The 20,148-nt window shown below is 38.9% G+C and overlaps 1 protein-coding gene across 1 annotated transcript in view; it reads left to right on the forward strand.

The window, feature by feature from the left end:
- Nucleotides 1–16,827, forward strand: part of TSHZ3 (teashirt zinc finger homeobox 3) — a 64,385-nt gene extending 47,558 nt beyond the window's left edge. The window contains exon 2 of the mRNA XM_075040118.1: nucleotides 12,565–16,827. Coding sequence (XP_074896219.1) covers nucleotides 12,565–15,764 — 3,200 coding nt within the window. The 3' untranslated portion in view covers nucleotides 15,765–16,827. The remainder of the gene's footprint in view (nucleotides 1–12,564) is intronic.
- Nucleotides 16,828–20,148: the final 3,321 nt, after the last annotated feature.

A 20,148-nucleotide genomic window follows, 5' to 3' on the forward strand; every position in this document is an offset into this window, starting at 1 on the left:
TTATGCATGCTTACTGTTTTACACATCCAACAGGGTTATGTATGCTTTTTTAGTAATGCCTGCTGAAGCATGGAAAGGATCAACATTTCATTTTCATTACATTTCATTTATTTCTCTGTTTTGGAGGAAGGGTTCCATAAAGTATAAGATAGACATAACTAAAATAAGTTTCTACTGCGGGTGAAAGGTATTGGTAGTTATTGTGACTCCTCATAAAGCAGCTGAATTGCAAGTTACAATCAAAGATTTAGAAAAAATGTCTGCTTGATAATGTCTTTTGCCATAATAAAATACAGTCACACAAGGAGTAAAAGGCTAAAAGAATGGCCAGACAAAGACAGATCATCCATTTGCACTTACTTTGAGACTTACACAAAGCTGTTACTTGAAAATACCTACGCTGGGTACGGGAACATGGAGATTGCCATCTTACATGTATATTTAGTCTTTGGTTATATTATTTCAAATGTTATGTAGCTATAATAACATGAAATAGATACCCCTACCTGATACGGAGATAAATACTACATCATTGCTGCTATAATGCTGTGCTGCAGAAGGACTTTTTAAAGGATTTCTAATGATAATGAAAATATTCTGATACAGCATTAAGAATTTTGCTACTGAAATGTGTTTAATGTAAATATGCTGTCAGATACCCTTCAAGTAATTGACAAGAGCAGATGATTAGCAGTGTTCTCAATAGTGTTTTTGCATAATCTTACATTTTGACAGAACTCTTCAGCGGCTTTTTATTGTCAGTGCTCTGCAATCAGTAATACTTTTTCCTTGACATTTACTTTGTCATTATAAATCTTGTAAGTGGTCATTTAACTTGTTCAGTATGCATGTAAGAATATCATTACTAACACGTTTGAAAAAATGTCTTCCTGTTGAGGAACTATTCTGAAAGTAAACTTAAAAAACCTTAAATGAAGTAGGTTGATGAGTGACTTTATGAAATAAATACCTGTCTGTGAGCATGTTCTTGCACATTTCAAGGATGATTTTAAAATCACTTTCTTATTGAACATTCACATGTAAGTCATCAAATTCAACAGGGTTGTTGGATTTTTTTAATCTGGTATTTTTTTAATTTAATACTATTGTTCAGTTATGCTCATTTACATCTAACTGACCAAAATTAAACTCTTATGATCCATAAGCATTCATAATTACATACTGCATGTAACGTTAATAGTCAATATAATAAACCTTCATCTTTATTGAAGCATCTCTTGTTTCTACAGCAGTTCTTTAATCTATCTCAATAGATTTCTAGTGTACAGCTCATATAGATTTGGTCAGTGACAAGGGTTAGAGTAGTCTTGTAGAACATTTACTTGTAGCTGTGAAAAGCCCACATTCATCAGAGGATTAGGTCGATCAGATTGTACCAGGATCAATGGAAGGACTGTGTGATCCCTCTTAGGCTGTAATGTGTTCACCTTCTTTGGAGAGAATTCACATACACACACATTTCTCTGTCTTAAAGCCATTTATCTCAGAATGTCAAATTGCAATAATTAACCATTATTGATCTTAAATTCAATTAACTTCATTAACACAGGTCATCATGAGGGTGCTTGTAAGGGAAAGGCTCTTGACAAGTGTCTTTTCTTATATGACATTGAATGTTCACAATCGTGGCTATAAACTATTCATATTGTGCCACAGGAACATCTTTTAAAAATGACAAGAGTTTGGTTGGTGGCTTTGGAGCAACATTTTAATCGCTTGCCCCTCATCTTCTAGTTCTCAGGGTTTTCCAGCAAATTTCCTATTCAGGAATCAGTGAACCATTTGTTTCCAGCATGTAATCTTAGCGTGGTATTACAGCAAACCCCACCTATTCAAATACCCTTTGGTTCAATAGCTAGTGCTAGATAGAGACTCATTTACAAAAGTGTATATTAGTATAGTTAGCAAAGGAGTGAAATGAATATTCAGTGGGTTTTTTTGCTATACATACAAAACAAGTTGGGGACATCTCATAGAGGTAATCCTTAGAATCTCTGCTTTCTCCAGGTCCTAAGATTCATATTGCAGTCAATAGTTGTTTTTCTTAAATGAGGGCTGAATAAAAACTGTGAAAGGACACAAAGCTTTGTTGGCCCACAGTGAACTCCTTTTTTTCATGGAGAAACTTCATTATAAGTACAAATTCACAATAGCTGAAATTGTGATTGAAATCATTTGGATTTCTACTATACCATTCATACAGTTGTATGGAGTTTATTGTAAGGAGGCACTGCAACCAAAATAGCCATTGAAACTACTGTATAAAGGACTTCAATGGGAATTTCAAGTTTGCAAGAAAAATGAAGGATCAGGTTGAAGCCCTTCTGGTACATTTTGAATGTCTTAAGTAGTCATGATCATTTACGAATAAATCTCCAAGTAGAATGACTCACTGTAATACATTGAAGCATTTTTGGTGAAAACTTGCTTTTTAAAAACTTCACAACGAAGGCTGCAGCTCCAGAGATGTGTGTTGAAATTAGTATAGTTAAACACAAATACAAAGCCAGTGTTCTGGTTCCTGTAAAACTTGTAAGATGTGAACAGATTAGGAGCAACCAGAGATGTGGGAAGATTACAGAAAGTAAGGTGTAAGATATTTTTTTTTCTTCTTAGTCTAAAAAAATGCTAAACCATAATCAGAAGACAGAAATGTGGATAAAGAGAAATCACAACATCAGTTTTGTTCAGAAACAGATTTCTGTGACAATTAAATGGTCATTTTGTCACTACATTTGCTATTTCCACTCCACTATACAAAGCATTTACTGAAAAGAGGCAGGGCAGAAGCAGAATGGTTTGATTACTGCATTTGAAGAAACTAAAGTTCCCTTACAACATCTGTTTGCTCAGTGAAGGATTATAATAATTAAGAGCTATTAGAGCCATATTGAGAACTTTTATGCTCATGCCTGCTTATCCTGGAGTTGGCTGTGAATCTTGTATTAGTTTGTTGAATGCCCTGTGTGCTTTTCAGTGATTAAAAGATGCCACCCAAATGCTGATATCAAGCAGAGATTGTGTTGCTGTGTGTTTTAGTACCAATTCATATAGAGAATTTGGCTTCGTCTTACCAGGATGTTGATAGTGACTTTTATTTAAAAAAAAAAACCACAAACAACCAGCAAAGAAATATATTTATCTTTTGAGGATTCTGGTAAATATTTTTGTCTATTTGAGGAAATGGTAATTCTGTGCTTGGAGAAATTCTAGAGAGCCCAAAAACCAATTTACCTCCCAAATCAAAATTGGGGTCGAAGCATAACATGAATCTGTTTTCTCTGCTTATGAACATTTATTTCCCACTGTAGTATGTGCTTGCATGGAGTGGAAGCTAACAAGTCTGTACCGCTTCACACCAAGCAACTGTCTTGGAAACCAACAGAAAACCAGTTTTGTCTTACTTAGAGTGGATTCCATTTATTCATGATGAATAATTTATACAGCAAATGTAGGTGGCTTTCTTCTGTTACTAATGCACATACTAATTGTATTTGTTAAGTTTATGTGAATGTTTTCAGACTATGGGGCTACTTGTGAACTGTTTACTTCAACAGTTTGTGCCTGGCTCTTGAATCCCTGGTGGCGGTTCCCCCTCCTCCGTGGCTGGTTAGCGGACCCGTAACCTCCCGATGGACAGTGAGGAGCTTTACGCTCCCGCACATGACGTTCATTTGTAACTTCAGTGTACCTGCAGGAAGGGCATCCCTTCCCCAGGGATGGGGAGGGGTGAGGAGGGGAGGAAGAGGAGGGTGCTACATGAATGTTGACGATGCGGGAACACCAAGACCCTCAACTGACTCAGGCCGAGCAGCAGTTGGGAATTCCCAACGGGTGCTCGCAGTCCCTGTTACTCATTTGCCTACTTGACCTAGTCCTGATGGTGCTTGTGAAAGGTGGTTTATGTGGTGATAGGGAAGGCCGAGAAGGTTTTTTTTCTCCTTTTTCAGCAGGATCAGCCAGACATTCCAGGCTTATGCTTACAGGGACTGTTAAAATCTCTGCTTCCCCTGGAGTGCAAAGGGGGGAGGAGATTGATTCCACAGAATACCATAGCAAGGAAGGTCCTCTTGTCCTCATGGGAGTCCGTAGTGTTTCTCAGCCCTTCCACTTGATTACCGTGATTCTGCATTGCTTCTGGTAAGCAACTGTGGGCACACACAGTGAGACATGAACTGTTCCCCAGCTTCTCTACAGCTGTGGTACTTTTGGAAGTCAGTTGTATTGTGTGTGTGACTGCAAATTTAGGACAAAACCCATAAAAATCTGTTTGTCCTGACCAGGCAAAGTCTCTGAACTGTCCCGTTAAGTTTCTCATAAGCATGTCGTTCACTTCTAACTGTACAATAATGACATCTGAAGGCAAGTTTTAAGTGAGAAAGTCTCTACACTTTTTGTCATTATACATGGGAGTAACTTGGACCTTGGGTCTCACTTAATGTTTTTTAAACTTCATATTCCTTCTTGTCAAAAACTTCTTGTAGAAGGCGGCAGATGAACTCTCCAAGTGAGACAAATCTCAGACCGATCCTCACACAACCCTACCCATAGACGAGTACACTGCAGTGTGATAGGATTGTGTGCTGTTCTCCACCTTAGAAAGAAGTGGTGTTATGTTTCACGGGTGATAATTTGAGCAGATTTTAGAAGAACCCTGCTCAGCAGGTTGAATTCAGGGAGTCTAGGCCCTGGGCAGAAATCAAGGCGAGCACAGCTTCGGCGGAGAGAGGCATGATCCATCATGTTACATCTCCAGCATGGTTCTGGTAGAGCAGGCATTCACAGCTTACCTGAAGTCCTGCTCTGCACTGGGAGCAGAAAGCTCTTTGGAGGAGAGTTGTGACAATACTTCTCCTTACTTCAAAAACCTTTCCTATTTTCCCCATTGTGAAAAGAAGTTTGCTGGCAGTCTGCAGATTCAGCATTTATTGGATCCCAGCAACTTGGCTCAAAGAAGATTTGTAACCGCAGACTCTGGCTTGTGCACAGCAGATGCACCCATGGGTATTTCACTGGGTATTTTATCCTTAATAATTGTTTAAGCTGAAAACTGGCAATTATTTTCAATTATACAAATATATTGTACTCAAACACACTGTGAAGAAGCATAGGAACAGAAACACAAACTTAAGCCATCTTCTCGTGTTTTGTGTAAATAGCTGAATTATGTATATGAACCTACAGGAGTTACAGGCTCCTTTACTTGTCTTGTCTGGCACTAGGCAAGTAATTTTTAACTTCTTTGGATTTCCAGGTTTGCAGCTATAAACTATGGATAAGAATGTTTCTTCCACAGGGTTGCTGTGAAGAATAAAACACTCGTCGATGCTGTCCAATAGTACTAAGTTGTTTCTAAGCCATCATTTAATATTATGGCATCCTGTTTTATCAAGTGTGTATTTAATGAAGGAGATAATACATAAATGTGAGCTTTGCATAGGAATCTCTCATTTAACAAACATCTAAACAGTATTTGGTTTCAGAAAAACTAATGCCTCCCTTATCAGCATTAGTAACAATTTTTGGAACGTTTTCTCTCTTCATTTGTAGGGGGCCTGTACAATACTTTTCATATGGCATCATAAAGTCTAAAGTGAATGAGACCTGAATCCTGTACCCTTCTTTAAACTACACTAAAACCAGGGGAGTTTGGAATACAGTGAGATGAGGACAAGGTGCCTGCTGTAGACTAGCTTTGTTCTGCACTGAGATGGCCCGCATCTTAACGGTGTATAAAATTATTTCTTGTTATCAACTCTTCACTGTGTTTTCTTGTCCATGTAATTCTCAACTCTGAACGCTTAGAGTTGATTTGAGCTCTTTGAGGTTGCTCCAAATGTAATACCAGTCCCGGATGCTGGATCAGAGCAGCTGGCTAGCTTCCTCTGGCCTGTTTCTGAGCTCTCTGTGCAGACAGCTGCAGTATTTTCATGAAAGAACGAACACAAGTACACTTCAAAGTTTCTAGTGCCTAATGTTAGCCACCCAGTAGATTGGCATGCTTTGTCACATCCATCCACACTGATTCCCAATAATTTAATACTGCGCTATCATTGACATGAAAAGGCTGCAGATTTATCAACATAGAAAAATTCCAGCTAAACAAGCATTAATCATGCACATCACATCCAATTAACATGTTCAAAATTAATATTCTTGACCTTGCCAGTGGGCAGAATCATCAGTCTTGCAGTAGAATTGTACTCTGGTGTGAGGTACCAGCGACTTCAGCCGATGTGCGAGAGAAGTGCTGACCTCTCCACTTGGAAATAACATTTCTCTCCCATAATAGACAGTCCTGCCTCTATGAAACAGAACCTTTGACCTTTCTAACAGGAATAATGTCCCTGTCAAGGTGCTGGGTAATCAGTATTGCCATGCCTGTTTAGAGACAGTGTTGTCATTTGCCACTCTTGTAAACAGGGCAGCCACTCCTACCTCCCATTTCTATCGCCTAATGAGGAATATGCTAACATCTCTGCCAAGTAGTGAAGTCTCAAATACAGTTTCAGTTACATGTGAATTATCAGTCAGTCTCGGTATAGAAATAGCTCATGTTGTGGGTGAAATGTTTGCTTTCTTCCTGTAAGTGGAAGGCCTGCGGAGTGGGAGTTTTCTAACAGACTAATATAACTCTTTTATATGCCTTCATTTGCATTAGGTCTTTGATTGACTCCATCCACTGAGCTGGTTTTCTCTTGCCTCTGTTCATTAATTTTGTGAGTAAGGTTCATTGGCACAGTCAAATCATCTCCGTGCTGCAGTTTCTCTGTTGGCTTTCTCCAGACTTGTGTTCAGACTGAGCCCTCTCTTAACTCTGACTGGTCCCACCGAAACTGGGGGCTCTCTGAGGTGTTTTCATCGATTACTTACATCTTAAAAAAAATATTCTGGTTATTTCTCAGGTGCCCGGTGTCTGCTTTAAAACAGAATGGGAATGCTATTTAGGAAAAGGCTCTGCGCTGCCCGCAGCACTGGCTGTGGCAGGAGCAGCCCTCTCGCAGCACTGTGCTTCGGCTTGGGGAGCAGGGGGGGGTCAGGCTGCAGAGAGAGATTTGCTGGCCGAATCCTACTCACGGCTCCACTTCATGATCTGTTCTGATCCTTTTTCCCTTTTTCTTTTTGACTGGGAATATAATATTCACCCTGTAAGCATTGGGAGCGTTCCTGCTCCCAATCCCGTTCTGCTGTTCTCTTTTTTTTCGAGTGTGAAATAGATGTTCATTCAGGTTTTTTAAGGGGTGAGAAGATTTTTCAAGATGCACTCAAAATCAGATGGTTTGGGAAATGACCCTTAGTATTACACAATGATTTCAAACCATGCATAAATAAATAATAAAGCTGGTTGTATTTTTTTTTTACTGAAAAGCTATTTGGTTGAAGCCAAAATATTTCCAAGGAATGGAGTGGTTTTGATAAACTTTTGTAGTTAAGCGTTTTTTCATGTGAGAAGAGTATTTGAATGTTTTGGTACTTTTTCAAGCAAAGAGCTTATATACTAGTTTAAATATACCCTAGTAAGCTAATTAAAATAAAAGGAAAAAGTCTTGGCAAAAAAACATAATTAAAACAAGACATTTCAAAAGTATCGAAATGAAATATTTGGATAGATCAGAGCCAAAATATATGGTCTCAGATGCATTTTTCAGGAAATAGGGGAAGAACTGTGCAATTAATTGGTTTTTGGACAACAGTAAAATACGCCTTTAATGATAAAGTTTTGTATTCCAAATGATCTCAAGGAGGTGTGTGTCTGACCATGTTACTGGGTGGATGTTGCCATGGAAGGGATGAAAACCATGCGATGTTTTTCCTCTTTCTGCTGAAGGGGACCTCTAGCAGTCAGGGTCTGAGCCAGTAGCTTTTGTGCCAGTGGGCATCTCAGAAGATTCCCAAGTTTGGCCCAGGACATCAGTAGAGTCGCAGCGGGTTTAGCCGCTTAGGACTTCCTCTGCCTGTAGAAAGGTAGTGGACTGGTGATATTTCTCTGCTTCTGCGTAGTAGATCTCTGGTGTCTGTGCAGAGCCAGGTATATGAGTTTATTAGTGTATATACAGTAAGTAGATCATTTGGGGCAGTGATGGATCACAATTTATTTCCACTGGCAAAGAAATGATCCATAGCTCAGTTATGAAGGTAATTCCCTCTTGTGTGGAAATGAATTGCATTATACCACAGCTTGTATTGAAATCAAATGTGTTAATTTCATTATTACCTAGCAGTTTAGTTAATAATTATAGCAAATATTAATGAGGGAACTGTCTGTTCTCGGCCTCTCTGTGGCTGTACCTGCAATGGGTTTCTGAATCCTTTTGATATCCCCATCTTCTCTAGAAACCGACGGCCACACCAGGGAACTGCTTTCCATATATTTATATTTGTCAAATATTATGTCACAGTGACACCATCGCTCAACTTGCAGGCAATTTCCTGTGGGTTATGGTGCCCCGTGAGATGTAAACTAAAAACTTTTTCGAAAACTGTAATTGTTTTTCTTCTTGTACTCTGGAAAAACAAAAAAACCCAGAGCCACCTAATTTCTTTCATTTCCATTCTTACTAACTTCTTCTGCCATTAGAATTGCCTTTAAAGTTTTTTTTTTTTTCCGTCAGACTTTGCTGTCGAGGCACTGAAGAACAATTTTACAAATGTCCTGCTGTTTCAAACATTTACTCTACACTTGAAAAGTATCAAAGTATGAGGTTGTTTTTTTTTAAATAAGAAGGAAATCGCTGAGTAACAATGGGCTGGAGACCGTGGTTCTTAAAGATACTCTCTCCACCAGGCAGTGAAGCTTGGTGAAAAAATTTTTTTACCATCACCTTCTGATTTTATTCTCTGCTCTCATAGTCTCTTTGCTCTCCCTGTAGGTACTTAGCCAAACAAGGCATTTCTGTGCTATCAGGCCTCCTTGTCCTTCCTTCTGTTGCAGTGAAGCTGTTACCTTCATCTGTACTCAGATGGAACGTAGATCCTCTCTCTGCCCTGAGCAAGATCTGGTGGGGCAGGGAGGGATCGGAGATTCCCTTGGCTGCAGATGAGCTCCTTTCCACGAGTACCTGCACTGAGTCCCGAACTCCCTGCTAGCATGGGACTGAAGTTTGGCCTTAACCCTCTCTCCTTTTCTGTCCCACATGCTGGTAAAAATTTAATTGGGTTTTCTGAGGAGGAAACGTGTCAGCCACCGTAAAGCTACCTTTAGCGGTATTGCAAAACCTTTGAGTGTGCCCCAAGTCTGCCATCACAGGTTGGTCCAGGACTTGTTGGGTTGCCTTACAGTGCCCTGAAGGCAAGTGATTAGGTGACTGGCCCTTGGAATAAGGAACTAGAAGCTACTGGCCTAAACTCCAGTTTAGAGCGGTGTTTTAAGTCTTCGGCTAAGATACTTCCTTCAGCATCTTCATCCCTTGCATAAATCTTTGGTTGAGGAAGTTGGGCATAATGTCATGTTTCATCCCTCCGCTCCTCGGTGCAGGGGAAAGAGTGGAAGGAGTTGTTCAAACCGTCAGTTTATCGAAGTTGCAGATTGCCGGGTTAAATTCCCTACTGTCGTTTGTGCCTCATTTCCCACATTTCTGGATCAAAGGCTGGTGTCACAAGTTGGCTTCGCAACTTGAGCTTAGGAAGGAGAACAGCTATAGAGGAGGCAGCTCCTGGTTAACACGCAAATATGCTTGATAGTTGGTGAAAAGGGCAAAGAAAGCATGAAAGGTAAATAGATTTACATTTAAATGAGCCGTATGCTGGAGGTTTTCCCTGATGTAAAAGTCAGTCTCTAAAAAAACTGTGAAAGTGACAAGTGTTTCAGTTCAAACAAAATTCCTAAGATTTCAGCAGTAAGAGAAATAAAAATGTAAAGAAAACCACACTAATTAGGGGCTTGATTTTGTGACCCCTGTTTGTGTTGGTGAGCACCGGTCCCTGGGAGGACTTTCCATGGTGTGCAGGGACAGAACCCAGGGCTTTGATATGTGCTCTGGTGGTGGGATCAGGTGGCCCACGCTCACACTAGCACTTAGTGGACAAAAAGAGCAAAAGACAGGTATGCTTACAGAGTGCTTTGGTGTGCTATCTCAGCCCACAGGTGTGAGTGAGATCTTTAGAAGGCAGGCAGTGTGGCAATATACCTTGGATTTTCTTTACCTCAGAAAAAGGGAATTATTCTTCAGTTTCGCAACAGAGGCAAAGGGACGGGAGTTGTAACAGAAAAACTGTTTCCACAAGGTGGAAAAGGGGTACATTTGCTTCCAAATCATCAGTTTTGTGCTGCCATTCTTCCCTTCCATCCTTCCGTATTCATATCACTAGGATATGGTGTGGTTGAGAGGTAGTTGATAGCCAGTTGTTTACACATTATCAGTAGTTAAAATTTTTTAGCTCTAGAGAGTAATTTGAACTGCTTTGGTCTCATTGCTAAAGTTTTTTGTAGAGTTCAGAAACATGATGGAACAAGTAATTAATATGAAAAACAATCTGTACCATCCATAGGGGAGTGAAAATATTGAATGAAATCCACCTTGTCAGATTTTTTGTAGTAGTTTCATTGCAAGTATTTGCAGGATAGGCACTGATCCTTACTACAAATTGCCGACATGACTGTAATATACATAAAATAGTAATATTTTTTCAAAATATTTTGAAAGAGCATAAAATAGAGCAAAACAGCACAGCTCTATTTCATTAGAGTACATATACTTGTTGTTAAAGCCTGATCTTTGTATCAGCATCTTTGAAACATCTTGTAATAAAGTTTTTAAAATAATTCTTTCAAACTATGTTCTCCCAAATGTTAAAAATAGGACCCTTGCTGCATGAATTTTCTGCATTGAAATTATCTGAGCTAAAATATCTAATCACTATTATGTGTTGCTCTTATGTGATATGTTTGTGCTTTCAAAGGTTTAACTTCTATTCTGAAGATCAGATTATAACTTTACATGCTTGGAGGAAGATTCACTACCATTCAGCCATGTGAAAGAACAGTAGTGGATATTTTGTATTGCCTAACTGAATGAAGAAATACTTCATGTGAAACTAAAAGCCTGATTTCATTGTTACTTGTAACAGTTGTTTTTTCTTTTGTGGTTTTCTGATAACATTTGAACGTATTTTCCCTGAAAGAAGTTTGCAAGGTTCAATATTGTATATGTGATATCTACTATACTGTTCTACATTTTTCACTCTGTTGGTTAAAGTAGGTCTTTTTGGGGTGTAAACTATTATCTTCTCTGCACTATTGCCTGAATAAGCAAGCTAAAGATTATTCAATGTGTTTAAGATACCCACACATTCCGGATGTGTTGCAGAGAAGGTCAAAAGTCAAGTGTCTTCAACCATAGACTCTACAGGAAATTTGGGGTTTTTTTTCAGTTTGTAATTGTATTTGTGAGAGATTGCAAGTAAATTTTAAATTCTACTTAATACAGAACAGCCATATTCCATTTTTGCGTTCCTGCTTAGCTGTAAATTAATGCATTATATAGAAATAGATCATTTTGATCAGTTAATGATCCTTCTCTTAATGTTTCCATAGTTTTCTTGCCTGCGGGAAAAACTTAGGTAGGCTTAGTATACGTGGAATATGTGCACAGAAGCACCATGGAAGAAAAAAAACCCAAATGTTTACTGTCAGTTCCCAACTATCCTATTCAGGAAGAGTATCTTAGATTTACATCACCAGTTGCATTAGTTGAGGGGGGAAAAAAAGACAGGATCCCTGCTGGGTGTCCGTGTAGCTTATGCTGAGTAAATATTGACAAAGTAGTCTAAAGAGCAAACACTTTGACATTTGTAAGGTCCACTGGAAGGTCTGGTATATATTTATACAGCAAGAATGAGTACAGCATACCAATTTTCTTGAACTAGCTCCTAACATAATTCTGCATGGGCTTTCTCATTGAGAAAGGTATGTTTAAATGTGAATGGGTCATTTGTTACACCCGTAATGAATATCCTCAAATTGCTCTCAGTGAGTTGTTTCAAAAGGTTGCGTCACCTGCTTTTACCGTCTTCTCCTCTAAAATATGATACTACCGGTAATGAAAACTTTAAAAAAATCTCTTTTTTTGATTATTGTAACTGGGGATTTTTTTACTTTGTAGAAATTTTTGATGTTTGTTGTACTCTGTATTTATTAAAGATTGAGTCTCAAAACTGTAATGAGCAAAAAATGCTTGCTTAATTTATATTGTGAATCTGTCTGTTAAGAAATGCATTAGGGGTAGGAGAAGCATAAGACATATTAATTGACAGACAGGAACTGCTGTCTCTGAGGTTGATACAAGTAATTTATTACTTTAGAAATGAATGCCACCTCCAGAATGTGCTTCATTAATTTCAAATTTAGTTTTAATTTCAAGCTGTTGCCCCTTGAGAAGAATAAGGTGGCAAATTATGTTTGAAGAGCAGATTTTTTTCTTGCTCTGAAGAAACACTAAATTTTAACTGTTTAATTTTACAAATAAGTACACTCCTTTGGCTAAAACACTTAAGCAAAAGTATGATCAGCAGAAACTAACTTGTATTTTCTTGTCTTCATAATAGCCTATGTTTCAGACGAACTAAAAGCAGCAGCACTGGTGGAAGAAGATGTGGAACCTGATGAAAATGCAGTTGATGGGGAGCCTTCAGCAAAGTATGCATGTCCAGAAAAAGACTTCAGTAAGAACTGCCAAAGCTACCAAAACTCTCCAACAGCTGAATTTTCTAGCCATGAAATGGACAGTGAGTCACATATCAGTGAGACAAGTGACCGCATGGCAGACTTCGAGAGCAGCTCTATTAAAAACGAGGAAGAGAGCAAGGAGGTTTCAATACCACTGGAAGACTCTACTGTATCTGATAGTTTAGAACAAATGAAAGCCGTATATAATAACTTCCTCTCCAATTCCTACTGGTCCAATCTCAATTTGAACCTTCACCAGCCGATTTCAGAAAAGAACAATGGTAGCAGCAGCAGTAGCAGCAGCAGCAGTAGCAGTTGTGGAAGTGGCAGCTTTGACTGGCACCAGACTGCTATGGCTAAAACACTGCAGCAAGTTTCTCAGAGCAGAATTCTTCCTGAACCGAGTCTTTTTAGCACAGTTCAATTGTACAGACAAAGCAGTAAGCTTTATGGCTCTATATTTACTGGAGCCAGTAAATTCCGCTGTAAAGACTGCAGCGCTGCCTATGATACTTTAGTAGAATTAACAGTGCACATGAATGAAACGGGACATTATCGAGATGACAACCATGAAACTGATAACAATAACCCCAAAAGATGGTCCAAACCTCGTAAACGTTCTTTGCTTGAAATGGAAGGGAAAGAAGATGCCCAGAAAGTATTAAAGTGTATGTACTGTGGTCATTCATTTGAATCTCTTCAGGATTTGAGTGTTCATATGATCAAAACAAAACACTACCAAAAAGTGCCTCTGAAGGAACCTGTTACACCTGTAGCAGCAAAAATCATCCCAGCTACTAGAAAGAAAGCATCACTGGAGCTTGAACTTCCAAGTTCTCCAGACTCCACAGGTGGGACACCAAAAGCAACAATCTCGGATACCAACGATGCACTTCAAAAGAATTCTAATCCTTACATTACGCCAAATAATCGCTATGGTCACCAGAACGGGGCCAGCTATGCCTGGCACTTTGAGGCAAGGAAGTCTCAAATTCTGAAGTGCATGGAGTGTGGAAGTTCACATGACACTCTGCAGGAACTCACGGCTCACATGATGGTGACGGGACATTTTATTAAAGTCACCAACTCTGCCATGAAAAAAGGGAAGCCAATTATAGAAGCCCCAGCAACACCAACAATAACATCCTTAGTAGATGAGAAAGTCCAGTCTGTGCCACTAGCTGCCACCACTTTTACGTCTCCTTCCAATACACCTTCTAGTGTTTCCCCTAAATTAAATGTTGAAATAAAAAAAGAAGTAGATAAAGAAAGAGGCAGTGCTGATGACAAAATGAAAGACAAAGAAAAGTCAAGTGAAGATGAGGAGAAGTATGATATCTCCTCAAAATACCATTACTTGACTGAAAATGACCTAGAAGAAAGCCCTAAGGGGGGATTAGATATACTGAAGTCTTTAGAAAACACAGTTACATCAGCTATAAACAAAGCCCAGAATGGCACGCCAAGCTGGGGTGGCTACCCCAGCATTCATGCTGCCTATCAGCTGCCTAATATGATGAAGCTGTCATTGGGTTCATCTGGGAAGAGTACACCATTAAAACCTATGTTTGGAAACAGTGACCTAGTGTCACCAACTAAAAACCAACCCTTGGTGTCTCCACCAAGCAGTCAGACCTCACCTGTGCCAAAAACAAACTTCCATGCCATGGAAGAGTTGGTAAAGAAAGTCACCGAGAAGGTGGCTAAAGTGGAGGAAAAAATGAAAGAGCCAGAAGGAAAACTTTCTCCAATGAAGCGTGCAACGCCTTCGCCATGCAGTAGTGAAGTCAGTGAACCCCTTAAGATGGAGTCCTCCAATGATGGTGGCTTCAAAAGCCAGCAGAACAGCCCAGTCCCTCAGAGAGATGGTTGCAAGGATAGTCCAACTGTAGAACCTGTGGAAAACGGGAAAGAGCCTGTGAAGTCCATCGTAAGTTCTTTGAGCAGCAGCACAGCTATCATTACTGATCATCCTCCTGAACAGCCATTTGTAAATCCATTAAGTGCACTGCAATCTGTCATGAATATTCACCTTGGGAAGGCAGCAAAGCCGTCTTTGCCCGCTTTGGATCCAATGAGCATGCTTTTTAAAATGAGCAACAGTTTGGCGGAAAAGGCTGCAGTGGCCACCCCACCTCTACAGTCCAAAAAAACAGACCACTTAGACCGTTATTTTTATCATGTCAACAATGACCAACCCATAGATTTGACGAAAGGCAAGAGTGACAAAAGCTGCTCTTTGGGTTCAGCGCTTTTGTCATCCACATCGACATCTTCTGCATCTTCTTCATCTACAGTGACAACAGCAAAGACATCTGCAGTCGTGTCATTCATGTCAAACTCGCCGCTACGCGAGAATGCCTTGTCAGATATATCTGATATGCTGAAGAACCTGACAGAAAGTCACACATCAAAATCTTCCACACCTTCCAGCATATCTGAGAAATCTGACATTGATGGTACCACAATAGAGGAACCAGAAGAGAGTACACCAGCTCAGAAAAGGAAGGGACGTCAGTCTAACTGGAACCCTCAGCACTTGCTCATATTGCAGGCCCAGTTTGCAGCTAGTTTACGGCAGACTTCAGAGGGGAAATACATCATGTCAGACTTGAGCCCTCAAGAAAGAATGCACATTTCCAGGTTTACGGGACTTTCAATGACCACAATTAGCCACTGGCTAGCCAATGTGAAATACCAGCTCCGAAGGACGGGGGGAACTAAGTTCCTTAAAAATTTGGACACTGGGCACCCGGTGTTCTTTTGTAATGACTGTGCTTCACAGATCAGAACTCCTTCAACTTATATCAGTCATCTTGAATCGCATCTGGGTTTCAGGTTAAGAGACTTGTCCAAACTGTCCAGTGAACAGATTAACAATCAGATAGCACAAGCAAAGTCACCATCTGAAAAACTGGTGACGTCCTCTCCAGAGGAAGATATCGGAACTTCTTATCAGTGCAAACTTTGTAACAGGACTTTTGCAAGCAAGCATGCTGTTAAACTTCATCTTAGTAAAACACATGGGAAGTCACCAGAGGATCATCTTCTGTATGTTTCAGAGTTAGAGAAGCAGTAGCATTTGCTTTTGATTAAAATAACTGTAATTTGCTTTGAGGAAAACTGTCAAAGACGCCTTAAAGCTACTGTTTAGTTCTTGGCACATGTTCTTATTTTAACTCCAGAGTCGCTCTGGGCTGAACTGTTTTGTATAACTGTACAGTGTTTAAATAGAGGTGCATAATCAGCTGTTGTTACTGGTAAAATATGAAGGTTAAAATGCAGTGGTAAGTGTTTGGAACTTTGTGTAAATTGGATTTAGTTGCTGTGCATCCCTCTGATGCATCAAGCTGCATGCATAAACAGACAGTTTAATTAAGCATTTATAACTAATTCTGGTGCACTTTTTTCATGTGACCTAAGTGTGCTGGTATTTCTCACCCTATAATCTTTAGCCCTCTGAGTACTTTGAAGCACTTTTGCATTAATTTGGTAAAAATGTATGGATATGGTTTTTTTAAACCCTTACCAGCTTAGTTCCGATTACTAATATGAACCTCCATTTATGCAGAGGTGGCTCACACCTTGAAATTTAAAAATATAATTTTCACATTGAAACATAAATGTATATATTGTATAGATTTCAAAATCTCTTATGGAAAATGTGATTGTGGTTAATGCCATTTTCTTTTTCTTCAGCATTTTTAGCAACAGTGGGTTTTGTACCTGATAAGCTCCAGGTATAAACTGTACCTATATATAGTGTATATTTCATTTTTTAGATCTAACGGTTTTTCTTTTAACATCCAAACATTGTAAATTATATGATGAAAGATACCACAGATAGCATTTATAAAGTATTCAGAAACATTATTCTTAAAGCAAAGTATGTTTTGTTTTGTTTTGCTATACAGTACATCTATATTAATAGAGGTTCATGTTTAAATTATACATATTTATTAGTGTTGCTATCTTTTTTTTTTTTTTTTTTTAAACCGTCTGAAGAAACAGAAGCCACGGACTGCATTCCTGGCATGCATTCTAACTGTTTTGCACAACATGACTTTTAAAGGTATTTATTAGTAAAAAAAAAAAAAAAAAAAAAAAAATCAAAATAAACTCAGTGCTCAAAGGGTTAAATCTATTTGAAAAACTTGTACTGTATTTCCTAAACATTGATAAAGCCTTTAAAATGTTTGTACTGTAATACTTTGCTTAAAAGTTATGAGGCATTCTGTGATATAACCTCTTTTACTTATTTATAAGCGCTCTTGGTTGTTATTTCCTATTGTAGAATGCCTTTTTATTTCAATTGGTAACTTTCTGTTTTGTTCTGCCTAATTATTCTCCCAAGATTCCATACTGCAGCTTTATCTTTAGGCATATGAAAGGTAACCCGTGGTTACCAGCACACTAAGTGATTCTGTTCGTCTCCATTTTTGGCAGTTAATTTGCAGAAGTAACTGACAGCTGACACCATATGAGAATCTATGTATAAAATATTGGCATGTAAACAGCACAGACACTGTAATGCACTCTGTGCCCTGTTTTGTTGTTGACAATGAAGCACCATTATATGACTCTTCATATAACCTTTTTTTCTACAGCAGCATTAAAATTGTCTTTTTGCTATAATTTTGTGTTGCGTTCACAATTATGTCTGAAATGTGCTACGACTAACGAGCACATTAAAATTAAATTGTATGCTATCTGTTTATGACTGAAGCTTGAGTAGGTTTCTTCATCTGCCAGGTGCTGGCAGTCAAAAGCTGCACATAAATCACTGGAGTTTTAGTGAACTTTAGCATTTAAAGAGCAGGGTAGCACTTATTCAAAGGCTGCATTAACAGATTTTTTTTCCCCCAGAAAAGATAAATGAGCATTATAACTCCTTTTTAAACATCAGGTAAAGCTGACTGTGAAGATGGGGTTTATAAGCAACGTGTGGCAAAGCAAATAGGTGGTTTGCTGTGCTGTGTATTCAGACCCAGGCAGATACTGCTGCTCGCACGCGTTTTCCCTGAATGTACTGAGCACAGTCTGCAGGTTGCACTGGTGTGCATTTCATGGCTTAGAGAATACCTTTCCATCTATCCAGCATTTTAAAATGACAGGAGAAGGAACCTGAGGCCGACAACTTAAACTTTGTGATTTTGAAGGGAGTCCTCTTACGGCCCTGCCTGCTGTTATATGGCATTCACGGCAGATAGCAAGAGGGGAAAAGAAGATGAATAAACACATGCCAAACAAATGCAAACAAGCGGGAGCATTTATATGATAATGACAGACTTTTACTGGTGTTGACAGGTCATCCCATCAAAACCATTGAAAACAATTTGCATCTCCGAAGCACCTATATTACTATGCATGTAAATAATGTCTTTTGCCAGTCAGGTGAACTCAGAGTCTAGAGATGGTTACATGGGAACCAATACCACCATTACAGCACTTAAGAATCATGTCTCAAGTAATAACTAGCAGCCGAATGTCAAATGTACAGAGTTTCCTTTCTTTTTTTTAAAAATCCACTCTCTTTCGGTAAGCAACTAATTAAATCTTTGGTTCCCCTTTCCCCTTTGCTTTTTCCCCTTTGCTTTTTCCCCTTTGCTTTTTCCCCTTTGCTTTTTCCCCTTTCCCTTTTCCCCTTTCCCTTTTCCCCTTTCCCTTTTCCCCTTTCCCTTTTCCCCTTTCCCCTCTCCTCTCCTCTCCTCTCCTCTCTTTTCTTTCCGTCTTTCTTTCCGTCTTTCTTTCCATCTTTCTCTGTAATTGTGAAGGCCAGTACTACGTCTCAGGATGTTCTGTTCATTCTATAGCGAATACTGCTAAGCAGACCTAGTGAATGGGATTAATGATTAGGGCTCTGGGTTTTTTCCTCCTTTTCTGGCTCACAGTTGTATCTGATTTTAAGGTCATTTGTGTGTCAGTGTTAATGGCCTCAGCTCAAATTCCAACAATAAAATTGCAGCATTCCGTTTTACTGGTTGACTCTACCATCCCAGGAGTCCCGCTCAGTTAGGAGAGGCAACCTGGCTAGCTGAAGTCTTTCATGAAGCCTCCTGGGTGGCTGTCCAGATTTTTTGCAAATAGGTGATCTCAGTCTAAATGCAGCCAAACTTTTTACCTCTACAGCAGAGAATTCCTCCTTTGAAAATTATAACAGCTTAAATATAGTATTTGGTTGCAAACCAGAAATTCACACATAAGGAGACTGGCAGATTATTGCATATATTGTCAATCAATGTATTTTTAAGATGCACCATTGACTTATAATAGTAATGCTAAAAGCTCTGTACGCAATACTGTTATCTGGGACACGGGAGGGAGTAAAAGCAAGAGACTACCGAGTCTTTTGCAGTGTTCCTTCTACTTATTCTTAAAATACAGACAAGAGCTCGATGGCTGCAAACAGCAAGTACCACTGATGCAACTGCACTTAATTTGGTAAAAGTCAGTTCCTGGGCCTGACTTACCTAGGTCTGAATGTGCAGTGAGGAGACGTACTGGGTAAAAATTCAGGAAACAGCCATATCTGTTAGTGTGCACCAGAAATGACTTTGTAATACATTTTTTAAATACGCTTGAAACTTTGCAAATGAATGGCTGGTCAGGATCTGCATATCCCAAATTTATTAAAATAAAGTTCAGCTTGCATTTCAGAACCTCCAGGACTGGCATACCAATGTGATTTCACATTATAAAGAATTTAGAGAATCAATGAACTAGAATAATGTTCTTTTCATCCATACACTGATATGTATATTGGCATGGTAACTATTAGTGCTAACCAAATCACCAACCTAGCTATGTTAAGATAATTTTTTTCCTATTAGTGAACGTGAAGGTATGGATGCAGGATTTTAAAATATGCATCTGAGTTCTGACTTTTGCTTTGCATTTGATATTTTATTTAGAAATATGCAGATCAAGTGAGAGAGAAAACAAAATGCCTCAAGAAAGAGTTTAAAAATGAAATTGTGATGGGGTGGGAAGAGCTTTAAATCACAGGTGTATAAAGGTGACCCTGGTCTAACCCCACCCAAGTAGTGCCTTGTTGCAGCATACTGTATATCTTCCAGCCATCACATTTACGCAGTATCTTAAAATAACATTTGTGATAAATGTGCAATTTAACTAATTTATGGTGCTATGATGTGCTCAGGGCTACATGCAAGATGAAAATCTTAAATGGAGCTTGAACAGCTCACTTCACAACAAGAAATCAATATGCCAGATCTTAGAGAGCTGTTCACTGGAGTCAACATTTAGCAAAAAAAAAAATCAGTGAATGTATCTTTAAGTTTCAGTGAGTAAGAAATCTATAATTAACTGAAATGTGACTTTTCAGCTAGTGTAAGGAACTGTTTCTGAAACTGAAATCTTTCTAGAATCTTCATTATATTTTTGTATTAAAATCAAAAGTATATTGTTTTAATTATGCAGTTGCTTATGTGGTAACACTATCC

Source organism: Buteo buteo, chromosome 11 (assembly GCF_964188355.1).
Source record: "Buteo buteo chromosome 11, bButBut1.hap1.1, whole genome shotgun sequence".
In the NCBI taxonomy this organism is placed as follows: Eukaryota; Metazoa; Chordata; class Aves; order Accipitriformes; family Accipitridae; genus Buteo; species Buteo buteo.